Source organism: Sitodiplosis mosellana, unplaced genomic scaffold (genome assembly GCF_009176505.1).
Source record: "Sitodiplosis mosellana isolate CC-2019 unplaced genomic scaffold, AAFC_SMos_1.0 Smas_scaffold_11, whole genome shotgun sequence".
Taxonomy (NCBI): domain Eukaryota; kingdom Metazoa; phylum Arthropoda; class Insecta; order Diptera; family Cecidomyiidae; genus Sitodiplosis; species Sitodiplosis mosellana.
In genome coordinates this window covers 1,519,430-1,537,072 of record NW_022595253.1, presented here as the reverse complement: position 1 = coordinate 1,537,072, position 17,643 = coordinate 1,519,430, and the positions used below count along the sequence as shown (strand labels likewise).

The 17,643-nt window shown below is 37.9% G+C and overlaps 2 protein-coding genes across 12 annotated transcripts; one reads left to right on the top strand and one right to left on the bottom strand.

Annotated features, from left to right (window-relative positions):
- The first annotated feature begins 986 nt into the window (after positions 1 to 986).
- On the top strand, positions 987 to 3,794 carry LOC129567341 (DNA-dependent metalloprotease SPRTN-like). Its single transcript, XM_055444133.1, has 5 exons — positions 987 to 1,264; positions 1,362 to 1,679; positions 1,760 to 2,393; positions 2,472 to 2,966; positions 3,028 to 3,794. The coding sequence occupies exons 1-5, from the start codon at positions 1,184 to 1,186 to the stop codon at positions 3,618 to 3,620; spliced, it is 2,121 nt and encodes a 706-aa protein (XP_055300108.1). The 5' UTR covers positions 987 to 1,183; the 3' UTR covers positions 3,621 to 3,794.
- A 2,524-nt stretch (positions 3,795 to 6,318) lies between these two features.
- Positions 6,319 to 17,640, bottom strand: LOC129567340 (putative mediator of RNA polymerase II transcription subunit 26). Of its 11 annotated transcripts, none has more exons than XM_055444124.1 (9): positions 17,221 to 17,640; positions 14,489 to 14,554; positions 14,033 to 14,383; positions 13,749 to 13,938; positions 12,234 to 13,304; positions 11,858 to 12,138; positions 11,505 to 11,783; positions 6,884 to 11,396; positions 6,319 to 6,827 (listed from the first exon to the last, which is right to left on the bottom strand). In XM_055444124.1, exons 3-9 carry the CDS (start codon positions 14,189 to 14,191, stop codon positions 6,754 to 6,756), a joined length of 6,567 nt encoding a protein of 2,188 aa, XP_055300099.1. In that variant the 5' UTR covers positions 14,192 to 14,383; positions 14,489 to 14,554; positions 17,221 to 17,640; the 3' UTR covers positions 6,319 to 6,753. The 11 variants fall into 11 exon arrangements, with proteins under 11 accessions (XP_055300099.1, XP_055300104.1, XP_055300101.1 ...); XM_055444129.1 differs by having other exon boundaries at positions 6,319 to 6,815; XM_055444126.1 differs by having other exon boundaries at positions 17,042 to 17,470.
- Positions 17,641 to 17,643: the final 3 nt, after the last annotated feature.

Here is a 17,643-nt window from a genome sequence, read left to right as displayed (position 1 = left end):
TGAACATCTGCATGTGTATTTTTTTTATAGAGACCATTATGATAGCATTATATTAAATTAGATTGAACGCCTTAACCTAATGACTAAGGAAGTGAACGAGTGGAAACAATGGGACCGAACGAATAAGCATGGAAAAAAGGAGAAAATTTCTTTTTAAAAGAATTGAAAAGATGGTTACGTTTATTAGAAATAAAGAAACACATTTTAATTCGAAATGATCAGGATATTATGGTCGAACAAAAGTGATGATGTTGAACAAAAAGTATAAACGAATTGTCACATCGAAAATTTGAATAGAGTAATCAATGTTGAAATTTTCCGGTAGAATTGAGATACAACTACTCTACATCTTACACCATAATTACAATAGCTTAGTAATTCATCAATGTACTCCAAACGATTATACAGAGAAAAAAAAACAGCAATACACGATAACATAGATCATAGCTATGAACACACAAATGCATTAGTAGAAGATTCAATCATATATATATAAAATATACATATATTTTTGCTATTTCCACATAAAATCAATTTAAATATTGTTATAGAAATCCAAAACATTGTAGAATGAAACAATTATTTTTCTGTGAATTTCAAACAAAATTTAAAAAAAAAACTAAAAATAATTGCAAAAAAGTCAAAGACAAAATAAAATATAAAATTGAAAATTATATCAAAATATGTGGTTTTACATTCATTGTATGGCTTTGTTTTCTAGCGAACATCGAAGTGAGTATTTTATGTTTTATCCATATGTTATGTTGGATGTAATTTAATTTGATGTCAAACAAACGGCTAATTTGATTCATATCATGGATCATCATTGATGATTCATCAACCTATAATCGGAAATGAAAAATGACTTGAAAAATGGAATATTTTATCAACTTTGAGTAATCACCTTCAAAAAATATCAATTCCGATTAAAATTTTATTTTCTAACCAACTCTCGTTTGTCTTCTGTATTCATTTCAAATAAAGCGCGTCAATTGCGAAAAATCGCCATCTGGTGTTTGATTTGTAATCGTGTGTCAATATTGAATGTTTTTGTTTTGTATTCAAACATTCACCATAACCTCAAAAAGCGCGCTGAGTTACGTCAAAACGAAACAACAAATGCTGTCACAACAACGCTCACTCACAGAATGATTTAAATTTCGCAACAACAAGAAAAAAAAAAATGGCACACGACGAGGATTATCTATTTGCGTTGCAATTGCAAAATCAATTAGATGCTGAAGAGGAGACTGCAGCAAATGACGTAAGTAAATCAGTGTAATTTTTCTACAAAATCATTGTTATTGCGTAAACCTGTTGTTACGACAGTGCGAATGACTTTTTTTTACATGTTGTTGTAGTGGTCCGCTCCAATTGGTTGTAACAAGCGAAAAAACGAAGAAGTTGACAATGTATTGAATGCAACACAGAATCTCGTACATCCAGACTGGGAAAATATTGACCCAACACCGGACATTTTTTCGCTGTTCGGACAGTTTGACATCAAGTTTTTCCAGAGAAAGTTGCAGTGCGTTGAATTGGAATGGAGCAAACGCATGTATCAGTGCGCGGGAATATGCTATCAACGTCGCAACGGTTTGGGTATATCAATCATAATTCGACTCAGCGAACCGTTGTTGAAGCTACGCAGTCGACGTGATTTGATTGAAACAATGCTGGTAAATAGAAAATAATATGCAATAGAATGTCCAATGCGATTTTGCTGATTTGTTTTTTGTTTCGTCTAACTTTCCAATAGCATGAGATGATTCACGCTTATTTGTTTGTTCTCAACATTCGCGAAGGAAATGGTGGCCATGGACCAAATTTCAAACGAATCATGGAGAGCATCAATCGAACAGCCGGTACAAATATCACCGTTTATCACACATTCCACGATGAGGTTGCATTGTACAAAACACACATTTGGCGTTGCAATGGCATTTGCCAGCATCGAAAGCCGTTTTATGGCTGGGTCAAGCGTACGTCAAATCGAGCGCCCGGGCCAAATGATAATTGGTGGGCAAAACATCATGAAACATGTGCAGGCACATTCGTCAAAGTATCGGCACCGGAACCAAAGACAAAAGCGAAGAAAGCTAAAGTGGAAGATAATAAATTGCCAAAAATAACCGACTGGTTGAACTCGTCAAAAACAAATGCCATTCCATCAAAGGGAACAACTACAAATCCACCATCGGCTAGACCGGCTGGTGGTGGTTTCACAAAAATGAACGGCGGCGGCACTGTTGTTCTTAAACCAACTGCCAAAAATCAAACTTCAACACAAACCACTTTGGACAATGTAGGCAGCATTTTGAGCAGCGTCTCGGATGCGACGGCTGGCGGTAATCTGCGTAACGTTGTTGGTTTTCGTGATTTGAATGATTCGGGTAATTCGAAATATGTTGCTTCAATGTTGGATTTGACATTATGCATTTTTTCCAATGAGTTTTTTCTGTTTGTCACAGGCACAGGCACAAGCGTTATTCAAAGACCGACATTCCAATCGGGTGGCTTTGTACTCGGATCGTCATCTGTCAACACGTCATCGACCGTTTCACCGTCCGAAAATATTCGAAATTTTTGGGCAAATAAGTTTAACGACAAGAAAAATGACCCATCCGAATCCAAATCCCAAGCCGATCGGCCCACCAAAAAACCGAAGGTCATCGAATCGACAAGTGCTTGGGAAGAAATTGATGATGACATCCTGATCCATTCAGTTCAAAACACAGTCATTGAAATTGATGATGGCAGCAATGATGGGTTTGATGCTGGTGCTGTCGCAACTGTGATACAGTCCACAAATGAAACCAAGCCGAAAATCTCAATAAAAAAAGAACTGTTGGATGATTTGGGCGAAGAAGATGAAAATATTGAAATGATTGATGGCGAATTTGATGATACGCTTAACGAAAGCTTGGACATCCTAACTGACACCACGGTTATCGATGAGATTTTCGGTAATAAATTCATATTCCCAATATCCGCACGGAAACTAATGATTCCACTGTCTTTCAACAGGTACCGACACACTGATGTCCGATTTCAATAACATCAACAATGTTGTGATGAGTGATCCGGAAAATGTGGGCAATTCAAATATGGAAATTGTAACGTGTCCAATTTGCGAAGACCAAATGGCTCGAGGCGAACTGACTTGTCATTTGGACGGTTGCAATGGTATTACAGTTAAAGTGAATCCGCGGAAACGAGGCGTTAAGACGAAAGCATTACCATTCTATAAGAACCATGTGAAACCATCGACAAGCCAATCGTCAGTTCAGTCGAAAGCACGTATCGATCAAAACGAGCGCGAGTTGTTGCTTCAAGCCGGCTATACACAAGAGCAAATCGATCGCTTGAATGCCGAAACTCGTGAAGCCAAAGAATACAACGATCGAATTATGGACGAATTGGCACAAGATGAGCGTCAGCGACGTACCACATCCGTCATAACACAGCACACGACAAACAACGAAATGGAAACGATTACACTTGATGACGAAAGCAACAGTCCCGTACCTGAAAAACTCCCGTGTCCTGTATGCAACACACTAGTTGATGCGAATCAAATTAATCAGCACTTGGATGAATGTCTTCAAGGAAATGTTTAAACCATTCATACATTCACATCTCCGATCTGATGCGCCAATCAATTCACCATCGCCTTACAATACACATTACCGTCTCGTTTGAACAAATACATTTAAGATTCTCATGTTTTTTTCTCTCTTTGTAACAATGTCAAATAAAATACACAATCGATTTAAATAATGTTTTCCGTAAAACTTTCTTTTTTTATTTAAATGTGTTTCGTTTTTAAATATATATTTTTCAATAATAATTCTTTAAAGTTAATGATTATGATGATAATGTAATAAAGAAGAAATTTGTTTTCTTTCTTGTTGTTGTTTGCATTCAGTAAATGTTTCATGTCTTGCTGAAAGTCACGCAATTCTACGCGGAAATCAAAGGAGAATTAGAGAAATCGAATAGACGAACTAAAGGATATATAATGTTATGTGTGTATGGTTGAGTGAGTGAGTGAGTGTGTTGTATGTGTGTGTGTGTTTGTGTGAGCATTCCATTATTTTATTTTCTTTGTTAACAGTTACTATGTCTCTCTTCGTTCTACGTGCCATGATATATTAACGAGGGTGGAAATTCGTAATTCTATAAACTATGTTTGTCATCTCGCACACTTTCATCTACCATGTTTTGTTTGGCAATGCAGTTTTCAGTAAAATAGAATTGCTCAAAGGCCAGTGTTCATCAAGAGGGGATTTGGATTACAATTACATATTTCGTCCATTGTTTCCTAAGTAAAAGCCACTCTGTTTTATACATTTGTTTATGTTGTAATTTTTTTTTTTACTACGCTTTTGTTTGTTTCTCTTTTTTTGTCAGGCTGCAGATTGGTTTTGATGTGAAATGACTGAAATTATTCCAGTTCAGTTTTATTCTAAATAATTTGTACGACGTTTATTCTTCGTTCAAACAGACAGATAGAGAATGATCAAAATTCAGTCGGATGTGAATATGCACGATGCGATGGATTTGAAACGGAAAAAAACCCAAACGGAAAAAAACCCATACAAAAAAATTGTTGAAGTTTGTTTGTTTTTTTTTTTTTACTAAATATTGTATAAAATGCGTCTGCGTTTATTGTACTTTTTACACCACTTAAATGCTAGCCCAGATCTTGAGGTTCACACAACAATATCAATCTGATCGGAAAATTTATTTTTCTATCGAACCACCGAATTTTCTTTCCCATTTCTAGAGATTTCTATTGAGAAGCATCATCTATTGTGAGTTCAAGAAAGTTGGAATCTATGAAAAGAACGAAAAAAAAAACAACGGGTGTGCTAATGGAAAAATTAATTGAGAAAAAAACGTATGTATTAATCAAATAAAATTTGGTTTCACTACAACATGCTACATAATTGTAGGCAATTCTGCCTATGTTTGTTTTTGTTTTGTTTGTTTTTTTTTTCATTATTTCTTTATCAGTATTTCAAAGTACGTGTACTATGTTTGTGTGTGTGTGTGTGTTTTTTTTTGTTTTCTATAAATATTTTGGTCAATTGCATAAATCCCTAATTATTCATTCGTTCATCAAATTGTGTGGTGTTTGATTTGTTTTTGTTCAGATCATCCCAAGTCTATTTCCATTCTGACAACAAAAATTGAAGAATGAATGAGAAAAGGAAATGAAAAAAAAAAAAACAAAACAAAACAAAAACGAAAGCGTTGACAACATAGTAATTTTTGTTTTTGATAAGTGAGTTTAATATATTTCATGGATGTGGATTGGCTTTGCCTATCAGGCAAATACTAATATGCTAGTCTTTTATGAACACATTTAAATTTATGTGTACATTGTAATAAACAGTGTGTTTTCTATGCGATTTTACTCATATGTTTTTTTCATTTCCAAAACAATAACATTTGTTTTGCCATTCATTCGCCGATTGTGATTTTGTGGAACATACGTATATGTGTGGTGTGGTGTGTTGTGGTGTGAGTGTAATTCAAATTTTCCACCGGACTCTCAACATGTCTGCTGATTTTTGTTTATATTTGTTTGTTGTTGTTGTTGTTGTTTAGCTCCCTCGTTTCCGACGACCAGCAAATATAAAAAAATACTATATTCCATTTAAAGTGTGTAATATTACAATTTTATGCATCTCTTTTTATCTCCTTTTTTCTCTATTTTTCTTCTTATTTTGCTGTTAATTATCATCATCTGTGTTGTTTTTTTTTTTCATCTTCTTCTTTTACATATATAAGACACTTTTTCTCTATATGTTATATCTTAATAAAAACATTTTAAATTTATTGTTAATCCTTATAACTTGCATAATATTTTTCTTTTTTTCATTATTTTTATTTTTGTTTTAATTTCTCTTAGCGTTTAGTCATCATTTTTTTTTTCATATCTCATGCGTTTGTGTTTTACTGTTGCAGTAAATTTATGTATTTCATATTTCTATTTAGATAAATGTTCATCTTTTTTTTTTTGGATGTATGTATATATTATGCTTTTTTTTCAAATGACATCAACAATTTGTTATTTGTCCTTATATTTTAACGATATCTTCAGCCAGTGTATGTGTGTTACTTTGCATTGATTTGCTGTTTTCAACTTCATAATTTTCGTTTTTTTTTTTTTCTCTTTTTCGTCATTTATTTTGAAACATGCTTTGTTTTCTGTCTGTCACTTAAGTATGTTTGTTTTTGTCATTTCACTTTTTACTCATAGTAACACGTACATGTGCAGAGTACACACATATTTTCTCTTCTCTAATGTTTTTCTCTTTTCTTCAATGGATCATTTTAATAAAGCACATCGTTTGCATAACGACGAATGCTTTCTATTTTCACTGATCACAATTTTCTTTCTACAGACTCAATTTGTTTGTGTTTCATCGTTTTATTTCACGCAATAAGTGAATCCTTTTCAAAATCCGTGTCGAAATCATCTTCAATTTCAATGGTGTAGTAATTCTCTGCATTTTCGTCGTCTTCATCGTCGTCGTCGTCGTCGTCTCCGCCGTGATGTTCTGTGTCTGGCTGTGAAATGGCCTCTTCTTCAATGCACTCAAATTCGCGATTGCTATCGATGAAGTGGATGGAGTTTTCATTGTCATCACTGTTGCTGAGTGACACCTCGAAATATTCATTGTTTGCAATCAAATGCGTCTCATCAATGTCCAATTGGTCATCGGAGACGCATGCTCTGTGTCACTTGCTATCACGAGATAATCGCCTTCTTCGTCCTTCACCGCTGCCGACCGTATCCAAGCCTAAAACGAATTCTAATTATTATTCAACGATCAGAGTGTCAATGGAGAGGAAGCATCTAATAATTTACCTGTGCTACGAGTTTTGCGACGTGCGTCCATTGATGAAGTTGATTCGGTACTATTTATTGAGTTGACCGATGGCCCGTTGCCACTTTTACGAGCATCATTGTGATTTTCATTCGAATTGAGATTCGTCGCACCATGAATTGACTGATTGATAGTCATTTTAGCCACTTTCGTTCCGATGTTCATTCGTACACTTCGACGTGTGCTCATTGCGCTGCTCTTATCGTCAGTGCCCTTTGGCAGTTGGCCCGGTTTCGCTTGACCATCGCCACTGGAATGCGATACATTGTTTGTGCTGTTTGCCATTTGTTGATCAACACCGGTGGCCGTTGTCGATGATTTCTGATGATTTTGCAGCGCTTTGTCCGCATCAGCTGTGGTTTTGCTCATTTTTGCGTTGCGCACTTTCCCCGCCACTTCGATCAACGGTTCATCCGAATCGGAGGAGTCTTCTGACTTTCGACTCATCGTATTTTCTGAATCGTTATTATAAATTGGCATAGTCATTGTGTTCACCAAAATCATTGCTTTCGCCTGACCTACAGATCGTACGGTTGTTGGAGACGATGATGTTGAACTAGATGCGGTTGAACTAGACGCTGTGACATCTCCACTTTTTCGAGCCTTTTTTGCTTTAATCGGCGTATCATCACTTACACTTGACTGCGTTGAACTTTCAGATTCTTGACGTTTTCGTTTGGCCGCTTTTAGCGATCGCGTTGAACCGGCCGGTGAATTTGATGGCGATTGTTTCAATGCATCCAATGGACTCTCTAATTTGCTGCTTGCACGCGTTTTAACTCGTTGTGCGTTGTCATTTTCATTGGATGGTATTTCAATGGAGAGTTGCTGCAGCATTTTTGGTTCATTTAAATCGACTTCCATGGATTTCATCGTATCTTCAATCTCTTTGTCCTCGTCGGATTTGGCCGGTTCAGATTTGAGATCGATATCATTCGTGATGGTTTGATCCGATTCGGTGGTCAATTGAATTGATTCTTGTTCCATCGGTTCGCTTGGCTTCTTTTCCACCAAATCAGTGTTGTTTGTTTCTTGAGACACAGGAATTTGTGGTGTTGTTGTTGTTTCACAATTTACCAATTCGACTGTGTTTGTTTTCGTTTCGTTATTAGGGATTTCATTTTGAGTGAGCTGCCCTTTGATATCGCTGGTATTGTCGGCAATTTTTGTGGATATTTCATCGACATTGTTCTTTGCATCCAATACATCGACGACGGTCGTTTGATTTTCATTCAAGTCTTTGATCTCATTCACATCGATCGAATTGGCAATGGAGTCTTTTTCGGTGGATTTTTTCATCAACTCATCATCGTTCAGTGCGGCCAATAGGTTTTCTTCCGTTTTCTCTTGAATCGGTGCGACGAGATCGTTCATCAATAGCTTCACTGGGTTGTCATCATTTTCCAGCGTCGAATGTTCACCATTCATCTTTTGACTGTCGCATGTCGTATCGACTTGAACAGCACTTTTATCACAGTCACTTGTTATAAACTCATTCAGACCTTCCATTTTGGCCAGCGTCGCTTCGATATTCGAATACTTATCGACCGATATGTTTTCGCGCAATGTAGCCGCTGTATCGTCCGCAACGGCGGCCGTTTTTTGAACACTGTCTTTTGGGCTGTCAGCACGTTTCACATAATTTGTTTGTGGACTAGCTGTTTGGTGTGGACTCTTTTCCGACAGTGCATCCATTGATTCGATGCCACTATCTTCGCCTTGTGCTTGAGAGGCGGGCGAACAGCGTATTGCTTGTGATGCATTTATTATTCCATCAATGATATCACGACGCGGCGAATCTTTTGCCTCATTCGATTGATTGACAAATGGCAGATTTGTTGATGATGGTGGTGTGGTCGTTGCTGTTGTTATCAGCTTCTGACTCGAATCATTGCCATTTCCAATGCTCTTCACATCCGAATCGTTGCTGTTTATTTCCATCGCAGCGTCTTGTTTCATATCAACATTATTGAATGACCCTTGATTTTGCGACTGGTGCAACGGTTTGTCCACGTTACCGTCGTCGCTGTTGTTTGTCACGGCATTTGAGCTCAATTCAATTTGATTGTTTTTGGAATTTGAATCGTCCCCGGTTACGATGGATTCACGAAATTTTTGGCTACTTTGATCGCCCATAATGGCATCCAGTTGCAACACATCGTTTGGCTTCATTTTATCGACTACTGAGTGATCTTGCTGATTCGCTGCAATCGGTGGATCCGTCTGTTGTTTGAGCATATTGATCAGTGTTTTGGTCTTCAGTTTGTTCGCTGGTTTGACTTTGTTTAACGTTAAACTGTTGTTATTATTATTGGTGCTTTTTTGTACTTTTGACGGTGTTAACGACGAATGCTTCGGTAGTGTGCCGACATTCGTCGACCCGATCGCCTCTCGAATTGACTCAACCGAATTATCGGTCATCGGCATCAACGAGCTTCTTGATGTAATCAAAGTGGTTCCGACCGTTATTGAAGGTGATGGAATTGGCATATCTTGACTGTTGGCCATCGTCGTCGCCGTAGGCGCAATTGAGCTTTGACTTAATCGACGCTTCTTTTCTGCGTGAATTGGTCCATTTGTTGAAGCAATTAAATCATTGCTCAATCGCTTCGCTACCTCCGACTGTTTTGATTGATCCATTTTCTCCGGTTGATTGCTAACGCTATCTGCTGTTAACGATCCAATCCGCGAGCTGTCTACAAAATGATCCACCGTACTACTAGGCGCAGCATTTGCATTGCAATTTGTTGCACTTTCGTTGGCGTTGGTACTGTGATGTAACCGGTTTATATTGTTTGTGAATTGGGCCGAATCCACATTAGATGTGATATTTGTTGTGTTCATCGCATTTGACGAAGACTTTTTGCTATTTGATTTTTTGTTGTTGTCATCATCAGCAGCAGCAGCACCACCACCTTGAGATTTCTTTCGACCTTTCTTCGAATTTTTGATGACAACCGAATTTCGGCCACGTAAACTAATATGCAACGGCGGTACACGTAGCTCTTCATTTCCCGTCGATGTTGAACTATTCATCGGATTGGCTGAAGCATTTGTATGTGATGTTGACGATACAGTTGGAGTTGATGGGTTTTGAGCGCGTTTCGAAGTGTCACCAAAACTCACATCAACCTTGTACGCTGGTGTCACTGGTTCCGATTTTTCTAATTTCAAACGCAATTTAATTTTCTCCGGATTACTTTTATCGCTTGTCTCGGCAATGGTCGCATTCGAAATGATGGGCGATGGCAAATTTTTCGTTTTACTTTTCTCCTTATTTTTGCCCATAATTTTCTCTTTCATGTTCTGCTGCAGTTTCTCCTTCAACAGTGAACCACCTTTTGGGCCTTTTTCTTTTGGAATTTTTGGCTTTTTTATCGATTCCTTTTTCTCTTTGCGTTTTCCCGATGCTTTGCCCTTGCCCGAGTAATCCGAATTGCTTGATCGATCATTATCGCTATGATCCGATGCTTTCGAGAAAGTGCTACACGAATTATCATCGTCCGAGTACATGGAATTCGATGCTTCCGCATTGAATTCACTGAATAATGTCAGGGCATTGGTGGTTGCCAGCTCATCGCCACACTCTTCGGATGGAATTGGTTCGAGCTCACCAGTCGACGGATTAATAAGAACCTGCTTTTCCTTTCCAGCCAATGGCTTCTTCATTTTTTGGTCGAACTTATGCTGAGCCGCCATGTATTGCTGATGTTGAACTGACTTTTGAATATTCATCGGCGGCATCGGTGATTGTGGTGGAACATTCATCGATGCGTTCATTATGTTCGTTTGTTGTTGTTGTTGTTGCTGCTGCTGCTGCATCTGATGTGGATGCATGGGTCTTTTATCCATTGGCGTCGCTCTGAAGTGATTCATATTCGCTTCGACGGATGGATGTTGCTGCTGCTGATGCTGGTGTTGCATTGGAATTTTCGCTTGATTTTGTTGAAACTGCATAAGATTCGGGTTTTGTTGTGGCAAGCCAATTACTTGATTGGTGGTGACATTTGTCGGCGGAATACCAGTTCCGCTCAAAACGGCAGCTGTGGTCGACGGATTCGAATCGATGGCATCATTTGCCACCGATGGATCGATTAAATCTTCCAAGTCTTTTGCATCGAGTAATGATTCTAATGGCGCTTTCATATCCAACCCCAAGGCTGAGTCCAAATCAGAGTCATTTATGCCGGGCAACAATGATTCCAAATCGGTTCGTGTAATTTCATCCAGATCGGCCAACTGATCGGCTAATGAATCTTCGGGTTCAGCGTGTTGTTGTTGCTGACTTAAATTATATTGCATTTGATATCGTGTGAACTCTTGAAAACTGGATTGCGTTGCCGAATCCATTGGCTTCAATGGCCACCGAGCGTTAAACGATGACTGATCCATTTGTGGCTGCGTTGATGGTGGCTGAGATCCCATTGGCGTATTAAATTGTATCGAATTTCCCGTCATCATTTGTGGCGGTTGCATCATTTGTTGAGGTTGCTGCTGTAATGCGAATGAATAACGAGAAAGGCATTGTTATTATTATCAGTTTTCTGTTTGATGTATTTTGATCTTAGAAATGAACGAGAAAAAAAATGCATCGTAATTTACCTGCTGGAACTGTTGCATCTGATTGGATTGCATTTGGTTTTGTTGTAAAATGATGTTAGCTGGGGCGGGCTGCCGGAATTCGACCTGATGAATATTGGCACCAATCATTTGCTGTTGTTGTTGTGGCGGCTGTTGCTGATGCTGATGCTGCTGCTGAGCAACCATATTTGGATGCATTGCACGCATTTGTTGCTGCTTCTGTAACACGACTTGAGCGGGTATCGTTTGCGGTGATGTATTTATTTGATTTGGTGGTATCGATATCATATTTGCCATTGGCTGCATTTGTAAAAGGAAATAAAACACGTTTAAATTTATTTCATACACATTAAATTGCTAACTCGACAACTAACCGGTTGATTTGGATGATGATTTTGTGGTGGTGCTGCGGGTGGTTGATTAGCATTTTGAGCAGATATCATGGTGGCTCTGATTTGTGATTGGTTCGCAAACTGTTGCTGGAACTGAGGTGGTATCGCGTGTTGCGGCTGAGGATATCTCGATTGAATTTTGTTCACGCTATTTATTGTCGAAGGCACTGTAGTAGCATTACCAGCGATTATGATACTATTTGCTTGTTGTGGCACTGTGCTTAATACATTACTATTGTTTAGATTTCTTTCGCTGTTATTATCTGTGTGACGCAGAAAAAAGACGAATAATTGCACCGCATTAAAATGTGAACCGTATCAAAGTTAAGTAATTTCAAATGGGACAAACGGCACTTACCTTTTGCATTATTATTGTTGCTATGTATGAGAGTTGGTTGCTGCTGCGGTGGCAACGGCGATGGTGGCGGTAGCTGCAGCGGCTGTTGCTGTATTGACTCATTGATTGTCGATTGAACCGTTTGAACGGACGACACATTCACAAATGTCTGCTGCACACGCATTTGATGGTGTGGGCTGGGCGATTGTATCGTTTGCTTATTAACTACACATTTATTAAAACCTAGTTCCGTGCCACTGCTGTTTGGAATATAGTTCGGTGTAAGCTTCACTTGTTGCTGCATCTGATGCTGCGGTGGCATCGAATTATTGCTCAATATTACGATTTCTTGGCCATTTTTAACGATTGTTGTTGGCGCATTCGCCGATATAATCGATTTGGGCGGTGCATTCGACGTGGACGCTGATTCATTTTGCAACAGATTCACAAGCAATGGGCTCGATATTGCAATATTGCCCGATGTCGTGGCTTGCTGATTCAGTGCTATTTTATTTGTGACTATATGTGTATTGATCATATTCACATTGGCATTTCGCGTCGGCGATGCTCCCGGATATGGAGGCGGTGGTGGCGCTTGCTGATCAGTGGCTGGCCTAACGTGCGGCAATGATGGCTGTTGTTGAGGCGGTTGCGGTGGCTGCTGCTGCTGTGGCTGATTTTGTATCTGCTGTTGGCCCATCGTATTCTCTCGTCTCTGAATGACACGCGCCTGTGTCATACTTTCGAATGGATACTCACGCGAATCGACTACATTTGATGGCACTGGCGTTGGTAGTTTGCCATCCATGGGACAAATTGTGTTGGGCGATTTAAAAATGGCCTTTGCATCAACTGGCCCATTCATAGCTACCGATGGATCAATCGAATTCATTCGAATGATTTGATGCTGCTGCTGCTGCTGTTGCTGCTTTATGGCCGTCGATAAACCGCTCGGACCTTCTCCACTCCCGGCACATATGGTTTGCTGTGACTGCTGATTGTTCTGTGGTGTAGGCACACGTGCAAGTAAATTTGTAAAATCATTGGCTGCTGCACTATTATGATTCTGGCCATTCAGTGCTGGTGCATTTTCTGTAAGCCCAAGAGAGAGAGAGAGAGAGAGAGAGAGAGAGAAAACAACAACCGTTGAACAATCGAACAATGGACTTTATCGAAAGAAAACTAATCCCAAGAGAAACGGCCAATATGTTTATACGCTGTCTATCCGCCGAAAATACACTACAATATATATTCACGCTTATTGGACGCCGAATTGAATATATATTCTAGTGTATATTCGGTGTATTCTTCAGCGTGAAACATATTGAAACAATGAATGCATTCATGACCATCAGAATATGTTTCAATATGTTTCACGCTGAAGAATACACCGAATATACACTAGAATATATATATTCAATTCGGCGTCCAATAAGCGTGAATATGTATTGTAGTGTATTTTTGGCGGATAGACAGCGTATAAACATATTGGCCGTTTCTCTTGGGATGAAAGTTCTAAACTTGATTAAAACCTACCGCTTTCTGTTCTTAAAACAATTTCTTGTCCCACTAAACGTAAAGATATCACAGTATCGCCTTCGAGTTGCACAGACAATATTCCAAGCGCTCTTAGAGCTGCACTTCCTTCGGCTGCCAATTGTCGCAATTTTGAGGCAGCTTCCTTCGGAATCGAGAGTGTAACGCGTACACTGTTCCATGGTTCAACCTTTTGTAGATTGAAAAAAAAAATGAATTCGAGAGTTATTTAACGATTTGGCTTCAAATTCAAATTCAAATGGCTGTTTCGAGCCGAAACGTACCTTTTTTACTTTGAGAAAACGTTTTCGTCGCTTCGGTGGATCTAATATTGATTTCAGTTTACCCAATAAAGAGCGGAATTTTTGCGGAAAATCTGGATCATGTAGGTCGCCTTCACAGATTACTACTGCTTGTAACGTACCATCACTATCTTCCGCCATTTTGTGTGTGCATCTTTCTAACGAATTTGAAATAATAATGGACTTTTTTCGGCTCACGCTACCCAATCAAAATAAATCACACGACACGCACTCTCCAGAAACACCGGTATCTGATCAACGCTTTTCGTTCAATGCACTTTTTTGTGGGCTTAAGATTTTCGGTTGTCCGTCATCCACTTGATTTATTTAGAACTTTATTCAAATAGAAAAGAAAAACAAAATTTTTTTTTTTTTTCAAAACAACATGATCGATAATAATGGATACATATTATTGAAATACATAACCGGCTCACATACCATTATATTTTTATGATGAGCCATCTCATATCAACATTATTTGGCGCGAACAATTATCAAAAAAATCTAAAAATGTAAACAAATAACATAGGTTAATAATGCTAAAAAGATCAAACTCTTTTTCGTTGGATTTTTTTTTAAGTTAACGATTTCATTTTTTTTTTTTCGTGGCGACATTCAAACTAGCATTCAAACTAACGGCGATTATTATTATTTTGATGTTCAAAATCCCAAAATTAAAAAAAAAAAATCGAAATATTGTTCATTTGATTTTCTCAATAACAAACTCGGGCTGTGTCGAATATACACTCGCTCATCACTTGTTTCACATATTATTCCTATCATCACATAATTTAATTATTTATTTAATTAAGACTTCTAGTCTCAGTTAGCTTAGCTCGCACAGAGTCGTTGTTTTCTCCTTAAACGCATGTTCCATCCAAAATGAGCAAAGAAGAAAATCTTGTGATATTTATACGCTTTTGTACATATCGGTCGATTTAAAATCATTACATGTATACTGAATGCGAGGACAACGAAATCATGAAAGTAGTTTTGGTGTTGCTGTCAACCAGTTTTGAAAGAACGTTTTGCCCAGTGCAAACACGCAACGAATAGGCATATAAAGGCAATTCTTGACGGTGTGTATTTTTCTTTTTCTCGCGCGCGCTGTATTTCTTTTTCATTCAGTTTTTTTTTTTATTCACATCACACTGTGGCGAAACAGTCACCGAATGAACGAAATTGAACCTATCGAAATCGCTAATATGGGAATGTGTGTGTAAGTGTGTATTTGGTGCAGTTCGCGCGACTACTGTTGTTGCTTTCCTATCACAGTGTATAAATACGTCTTGTTTATCATGTGTGCCGCGGCCGCGCTGCATGTTGTGTTTATCGACTGAATGAAGTCGCGATCGCTTTTAATATGTGTGTTTGCATATATTTCGTTGTGTTCGTACTACACATTTTTACGTAGTGTACGTGTAATTTTTAAAACGACACACAACTGCACCGCACCGACGACGGCCAACGATTCAACTATATATACAGAAAATGACTGTTGTGTTTTTTTTTTCTCGTCGTCGTCGTCGTCGTCGTCGTTAATTCGCTCTCGGTGCTCTCCGTGGAATCTATGAGCACAGAAAATAAAAATGGTCTCAACGTTTAATCACTGAGAGAGTTTCTGCCTCTGTTGGTTATACTCTAGTTGTCCGCTCTCTGCTTGTGTGTGGCAATGACACATCTCATACATGCATTCGAATTCGGTTCAACTTTTTCCTCGCTCCGCGTTTTTTTTTTTCGTTCATTCTTTCATCTGACAAACTTTTTTTAGACGTCTTTCGCCGTTTGTGGTAAACATGAAATGACAATATAGCAGCAGTAGTAGCAGCAGCAGCAACAGCAACAGCAACAGCTCTAACTCAACGGGGCATGTTGAATGTTTTTTTTAAATTTTTTTTTCGCTATCACACACTCACACACATATCATCAAATGCACACTGCGTAAAAGTCGTCTGCTCTGCAAAACTGCACCGACAATGACAAAATCAAAGAAAGATGACGGATAAAAGCAATAAGCGCTTTAATGGTAGAAAATTGCCATATTAAAAAAAACCACGTCAAGTGGAAAAAAACTTTATCGCGCTGCAAAGGTTTGGTATAAATCGTGATAGGATTCAACGCACACACTTTTTGATTCACGATTTTATTTCATTCATTAAACATTGCAGTAGCCAGAATGTTCGTTTTTAGAATTTTTTTTCATTTTCCGAACAGCATAGAAACAGAACCAGAACTGAAACTAAATTTTGCTTCGAAATGAAATTTGTTCGAAACGAAGGAGTTGATGTCATTGCGTGTGTCAAAGGCGCCATTGAAAAAAAAAAAAAAAACTAAACACACACGTCTCTGCATTTTTCGTTTTTTTAATCACTTTATTCTTGCTCCTTTTAATAGGTGATACTAAACACTCTTCACACAAACCTACGGCATTTTCATTTTTTCAAAAAATCCACTTACAAATATGGATTCTTTATTTTATTGCCTGGCATTACTTTTATAGTCCATTATTTTTGTTGTTGTTTTTTTGTTTCATTTAATTTTTTTCTAAACACAAATTTTTTCCATACGATACGAAAATATTGTCTTATCACATCGAAAAACAATCCATGAACGGCCATCGAATCATACTTTTTATTTGATTTACACCAGCTTCATTAGCATGCATAAAACTGATTTTCAATTTTTTGCCCCCCATTTTTCACCCACATTTTCAAATTTTATAAAAAAAAAAATCGATGCTTAAATAATTTTCCAAAAGTAAATCGGAATGAAAAAAAAAAATGTCTAGAGCAAAAGAAGAAATAAGTAACATAATAAAACAGGATTGACGATGAAGCAGCCATTTTGGTATATTACACAGTCGTAGTGTGTATATATGATGGGGAGTGTGCCATTGCCACGGTTTGGAATATCTTCAACTACACTACAATTTTTTTTCTTCTTCAAATTTTTCCTTGTCGGAATTTTTAGCATTTTTTTTTTTTCTTTTACCAACACATTTTTGACTTTTTATTTCATTTTTTTGAAATTTCAATTTTTATTGCGCACATTCACTACAACTATATTTCCGATGGTGTTGCTGTTGTTGCGCTTGTTTCGCCTTAATATGGTTTTCGCCTCGATAAAAAAAAAATATATATTGTAATTTCTTGTGTGTTGCGAGTGCTTACCCCATTTGCATGACACACTTTATTGTCAACAAATTCAATGAAATGCACCACAAAAAACACAATCAATTCAAAAATAACACAATTTTCAACATTTCCGATTGAGTTGTTCCATTCACAAACTTCAAATGTCGCTGATAGTAAACGAAAAAACACAAAAAATGTAATTTTTTTGTAGGACTAATTTGTTTCATTGAGTGCGAACAATAACAACGGGCGCCATTTGCATTTTACTGAAACTGACATGCGCACTGGTTGAATTGGTGTTGTTAAAATACGTATGTATACATTCGAATGAACAGAACGAATACTTGTGTAAGAAACGTTCGGTACTTTGGGCATTCATACTAGCATCAGTGTGGAGTACTTTACGTGCATGGAACACCAATTTTCAAACGAATGATGTCAGTGTGCGTGTGTATGCTT

What these genes read in the sequence shown, in the direction of transcription:
- LOC129567341 (XM_055444133.1), top strand. Translation starts at nt 1,184, where the DNA reads ATGGCACACGACGAGGATTATCTATTTGCGTTGCAATTGCAAAATCAA. An exon ending in AGGAGACTGCAGCAAATGAC is followed by an intron (nt 1,265 to 1,361) that starts GTAAGTAAATCA and finishes ATGTTGTTGTAG; the next exon opens with TGGTCCGCTCCAATTGGTTG. An exon ending in GGTTATCGATGAGATTTTCG is followed by an intron (nt 2,967 to 3,027) that starts GTAATAAATTCA and finishes GTCTTTCAACAG; the next exon opens with GTACCGACACACTGATGTCC.
- LOC129567340 (XM_055444124.1), bottom strand. Translation starts at nt 14,191, where the DNA reads ATGGCGGAAGATAGTGATGGTACGTTACAAGCAGTAGTAATCTGTGAA. An exon ending in ATCATCATCCAAATCAACCG is followed by an intron (nt 11,784 to 11,857) that starts GTTAGTTGTCGA and finishes TTACAAATGCAG; the next exon opens with CCAATGGCAAATATGATATC. An exon ending in TCGCAAAACTCGTAGCACAG is followed by an intron (nt 6,828 to 6,883) that starts GTAAATTATTAG and finishes AATAATAATTAG; the next exon opens with AATTCGTTTTAGGCTTGGAT.